Below are 5,679 nucleotides of genomic sequence, written 5' to 3'. Positions count from 1 at the left end.
TTTCCAAAGGATTTTTGTTAAAAATGATTTTGTCAAGCTACTTGTAGTAAAGAGTTTTCGTTCATATCTATGTATGTAGCCTCATGAGCTTTATTCAGAGACACACTGGGCATTCTCTTATTATAAGGGAGTTTCACACAGGCACTTTTGGAGTGCATTACTATGGCTTCTCCATGTTTTTTCAGCTTCCGTGCTTATAAGAAAGGGTTAACACATTAACATGCTCTTTTAGGGGCCAGCCACTTCTATTTCAACTTTGCTGCAATACTTTTATAACCCACTGATATGCACCTCAACACCACCCTGTAAGCATTGAGGGTAGAATATAAATGTCAACTCAAGCATCTTACCAGCACAGCAACAGGGGTTAGTTATCAACAGATGCCAATACATTCGCAGACACTGGGGGGCAGGAGAGAGAAGCAGGGCGAAGAGAATCTAGGCTGGAAGAGCACATGGTGGTTGGGGCTGTTCATTTCTCCACTATCCTAAAGGTATACAGAATTGGTTGGGATTGGTGCTCACTTACACAAATTTAGCAGTTGCTTTTGTAATGAGAGGCTGACAGACACATAAGACAACATAACTACCCCACTGCCACGAAGGAGGAAAAGCTGCCGCTTCATCAGCACTTTTTCAGCTATCTGTTGCAATGTAGAATGCCCATTTAATAGGTGCTCTCTCCCTCCCTTCTTACCCCCCTTCAAATAGGCTTCACAGGGGTGCCACATCAAGAATTGTGGAATGTTCCTATTGCATATATTGGAAGAACAAAAGGCAAAGAATCATAAAACATTAATGCAGTCTTTATTATACAGCACAGCATTTGTGTATTCTGTCTACTAAAACAGACTCTCATTATGGCACTAAATGAAGTCTTGACCCACAGTCACGTCTCTTAAAATACATGTAATGGCGGGGAAGGGGCGGCAGATGAAAGGAAATCAGTATTACAGAATACAAGGGAAGTAGTTCTTAATCATTTCATTTTCCATGTTATTGCACTTTTCCTATACAGTTGGTAAGTTTTGTTACCTTTAACTTTAATATACATCAGTTTTTTTAAAAAATTAAAAAGTAGTACAAAATCTATAGGCATTACAATGGAACTGTACAACTGTTTTATCATGTTTCTGTCTTTCTCAATAGCCAAAATGTAACAGCTGACCATCAGTTTAACAGAACCAGACCAGAAGGAGGAAAGGTTAAAAGTTTAAGAAATGCAGTGCTCTTTACGCCCTCCCCCAAAAGGAGTGTCAAATGCAGATGTGCTCTTGTCCTCATCTTAGAGCCAAAAAAATTCATACTACTAAAGATTTTAAAAATAAGAAAAAGGGATGACCTCCAGCTAGGCCTGTACAGTCAGAGCTTATGTACACCTCTTAAAAGAAAAAGGAGCATGGCAAAGAGCCATGTTAAATAAAGCTGTAAAGTTGCTACCCCTTCTTTTAAAGTCTGTCACCCTGTAAGAGCCAACATTCAAGTGTCCCCTCCCCCAACACTGCCAAGGAGGGAGGAGCAAGAAGGACTAACATAACAAAAGTGCTATAAAAAGATAAATATAGAATAGCTTGCTTTTTAATTAGACAAGCTAGAAAAACTTGCATTGTAGAGCCAGTAAACCCTCCTAAGTAGTTAAGATGGACAAAAAATATTGTCAGTTGCCCAATAAAAGCTTCCTACCATCTTGTTCGGAGCTGCGGTGGCTCAAGTGGTTAAGACGCTGAACTGCAGGCTGTGGAAGGTCAGTAGTTCAGCAGTTCGAGACCCGGGTGCCGCATGATGGAATGAGCTCCCATCTCTAGTTCCAGCTCCTGCCAACCTAGCAGTTCGAAAGCAAGAAATTGCAAGTAGATAAACAGGTACCACTTTGGTGGGAAGGTAACAGCGTTCCGTGCGCCTTGGTGTTTAGTCATGCCGGCCACATGACCACGGAAACGTCTTCGGACAGCGCTGGCTGGCTCTTCGGCTTTGAAACGGAGATGAGCACCGCAACCCTAGAGTCGGATTCGACTGGCTTTCGATCAAGGGAACCTTTACCATCTTGTTCACTAGACAGTGACATGATAGGCAACAGCAAGCCAAGGTCAGCACTCCAGCAGTGCAGCCTGAAATTGCAGTCAAGCCATGCTTTAGCTCATGCTGCTCCTATGTAGTGTTTGTTCAGACCCCAAATGGATATACCCTCCAAAGCAGAAATCAAAGTATTCAGATAATAGGTCAGCTTTGAACAGCTCCATCTTTGAGCCATCAGGTACTAGCACCAGTATGGATGCTTTCATCTCTCTCCATTCTCATGTTGCAGGTATACTTGTTTTGTAAACTAGTTTGATTTATCAGGATTCCAGCTCACTAGAGAAACCGTCTTTTGGAGCACCTACTTTAGCCATCAAGTTTGTGGCAACATGTAAACCTTGCATTAAGTACAATTCAGTAAACAATTTTCTTCTGAGTCCAAGAACAAAGTGGGTGGTGAAATCTAGATTTTAACAAAATGATTTGAAGGGGGGTGAAGTGGAAGAATGGGTAATTTGCAGTGCATGCACAATGTATCAAACTACACTTGGGCGCAACAATGGCTTTCAAAAAGACCTGCTGTTATACCTTTGACAGATCCCCTCCAATTACTAGTTTTGTAAAGACACTCAAGAGTATAACAGGAGTGACTGCAGCTCTGTGTTCATCACTGGCCCACTTTACAATATAGGATACAGCCATTTCTCCTATCAGCCCTAGTAGCCACAACTTAGTTTACCCCTACAGCTAGCTGCAGCTGTGAAAACATTTAGTGTCCATTTTCATTCCAAGCTTTAACATATAAACTTATCTATAGTACTGCCAATAGGAATAAGGCTCCATGTTTTAACAAAACTGTGTGTCTTACTGTGGGGCAAGTCAGGGGCTGTGAAATCTACTCCAAAATTAAACATATGCTTTCAGTGTGGCTGTATATTGGGTAGGGAAGGTGCGAGAGGCCAAGTTTGTACTTGTAAAGAAACACAGCCCCAGTGAAACCAAGACACAGTACATTGAATCAGTATTTAAAAGGCACAGGGTAAAGAATAAGGAAGTTGCTACTTGGGAAAAGCTATACAAGACATTTTCAAAAGCACTTTATTTCATTTTATTTCACATAAACTATTTCTATACTTTCAAAAACACTGACCTAGGTCCTCCCAATTCTAAACAAGGTTACTAGCCACCATAATAGAAAATGAATATGAACATGAGTAATACTGTTAAGTGATGGGAACAGTGGCCCAGATACATGACAGTGCCTTTCTTAGGACTTCCTATTTGAGAAAATATGTGCTTTTTTGTGAGTATGGCTGGCAGTTGTTCAAGTTGCTAGATGCTACAGTGTGTGGATGTAAGTGCCTATATGGTTTAGACCACCACATAACAATGAATGCCCATTAAGTAGGAAAGCAATCATTTTAAAAGCATGGTTTTAACTTTATTGCACACACAAAGAAGGGTTCATCTAGGCTGCTAAGTATCATTGCAGGGTTACTTTTGTCTAGTGGTTTTCCACTAATGTAAACAGGCCAAAGCTGCATATCTGCTTTGTACTACTAAGCAAACTCCAGAAGCAAAATATTGTATGTTACAAGACTGATCAGCTTTGCTCAGCACACCCTAGATTATTCCATAAAGATCGAACCAGTGCACATCCCACTGCGTGCAGGAGGGAGAATATAGTCACATCCCATCTTCCAAGCACCCGGTGAAACACTGGCAATTGGTCCCTTTCCTCAGCCATCTCAGGTGCATTCACTAGTTCAACCTACACTCCACTTAAAATATTGCTGCAACAAGAAACTAGTTCTTGCACACACATAAACACGCGCACAAGAACCTAGTCAGGGATGTAAGAAGGAGCCCATTTCAGAAGCCTCTGGACTTCCTTCGCCAAATGCTCCCTGCAACAAACACCTAGATTAGCACAGCCAAATGACAAACTCCAAGGAAGTAAATGATAAACAGACACAGCAACCATGCATGCCTATGGAATCACAACAGGTTTCTCTTGGGTCCTCTTCAAGGAAATGACATAAAATATACAGCTCAACTTATCTTTAAAAGTGTCTGTCAATATTAGAGCAGAGTTTAAAACAGTCATTGCCTTTGCACTTAATTCAAAACAAGAAAACCACTGTAGTTAAAACATGATACACTGGAAGTTTGCTGGGTACAGACCATGGTTAGTTGCTAGCAACTTGTGTTTCTGTCTTTGTAGGTGTGAAGTCTTTTGGTGGTATACCCATCTCACTGTCAGACTGCAAAAAATAAAAAGACCATCTTTGCTCATGTTTCCCAAGAACTACTGTTAAGCATTTACCAGAAGAGAGCTTGGCTGACAAGACAAAGAACAGATAGCTTATACTGTTAGGGTATTTCCATCGCAGTGGAGGCTTCCCCTGAAGAAGAATATGGATGCTCTGATCCCGCCATGTAAACATACCAAGCATTATGGGAAATTACTGAATCCACACCTTTCAGTCCATGCTCTGTAGTTAGCAGTTACCCACCCTTATTTCTTCTGTTCATCCACATTCATCTTGTATGACTTTCCGGTAAGCTTCTGTAACAGAGTGTAGATGGAGAAGAGGATTCTCAAAAGTCTCAGCTGTACTAGCTGCCAATCTACTGAAACACTGTGTATTATTTTTACTGGTGCCCAAAAGGAGTAATCAAAATACCCCTTCAGGTTTTAATCCCTCATCTTTGCATTATCTTTTAAAAAATGAGGGAAGTACTGCAAGTTTGCATTAGTAGTGTATACTGGAATGGAAGGTTTCTGGCTGCTATATGAGGTGGAATTTCAATATCCTCTCACCTGAGAGTGCAATTTCTGATTGGGCTCTCCAGAAGAGCTACACCTTGAGTTGCTGTTGACAAGGTGGGGAATCCGAGTTCTCACACAACAGAACAGCTCCCCCATAGCTTGGTTTCAAGTAGAATCATCTAAACCTTTGCTTAACTGCTCAGAGTTTGACTTGCAAAGTCTGTCCATTATGCCCTGCAACATGGGTTGGACTATGCCCAGAAGTGGGCGCCGGGACGGATCTCCATCCCAACTGGCTTCCATAAGCTGCCAACATTCTTCATCAAAGACAGATAGACGCTCTGGTCGTACTCCTGGGAAAAGAGGGAATATCATTAACTGAAGAGGGGGATATATTTTGATTTTGGCTTTTTTTGTTTTAGCGACAGCAGTCAAACATGTAAACAATTCCTTTTTCGGGGGGGAAGATGTGACATAAACCTCAATTTGACATAAAGTTCCAATTTATAATGTATCATCTCTGATACGCATTAATATTAAGTTATTTAAGTTACTTAATAAGTAGTGTATTCACAAATCCACAGCACCAGCTTCTATGGGCAGGGTACCTGAAAATGTGGGTCTCTCCTCATAAAAAGCTACAAAGCTTCTTCAGCATTACCCTACTCAAGTGAGCACACCACATCAGAGATTTGTTCCTAAGTCATATGTTAGTTTTTAGGAACATGAGAAAGAAGAAGAAGAAGAAGAAGAAGAAGAAGAAGAAGAAGAAGAAGAAGAAGAAGAAGAAGAAGAAGAAGAAGAAGAAGAAGAAGAAGAAGAAAAGAAGAAGGAGAAGAAGAAGAAGAGAAGAAGAGAAGAAGGAGGAGGAGGAGGAGGAAGAGGAAGAG

The 5,679-nt window shown here is 41.0% G+C and overlaps 1 protein-coding gene across 1 annotated transcript in view; it reads right to left on the bottom strand.

The window, feature by feature from the left end:
* Nucleotides 1-3,155: 3,155 nt before the first annotated feature.
* Nucleotides 3,156-5,679, bottom strand: part of DSTYK (dual serine/threonine and tyrosine protein kinase) — a 65,038-nt gene continuing 62,514 nt past the window's right edge. The window contains exon 13 of the mRNA XM_015419342.1: nucleotides 3,156-5,142. Within this exon, the coding sequence (XP_015274828.1) occupies nucleotides 4,955-5,142 (188 nt within the window). The 3' untranslated portion in view covers nucleotides 3,156-4,954. The remainder of the gene's footprint in view (nucleotides 5,143-5,679) is intronic.

This window comes from Gekko japonicus, unplaced genomic scaffold (genome assembly GCF_001447785.1).
Source record: "Gekko japonicus isolate JY-2015 unplaced genomic scaffold, Gekko_japonicus_V1.1 scaffold276, whole genome shotgun sequence".
NCBI lineage: Eukaryota > Metazoa > Chordata > Lepidosauria > Squamata > Gekkonidae > Gekko > Gekko japonicus.
This window is presented reverse-complemented; position numbering and strand designations above follow the sequence as displayed.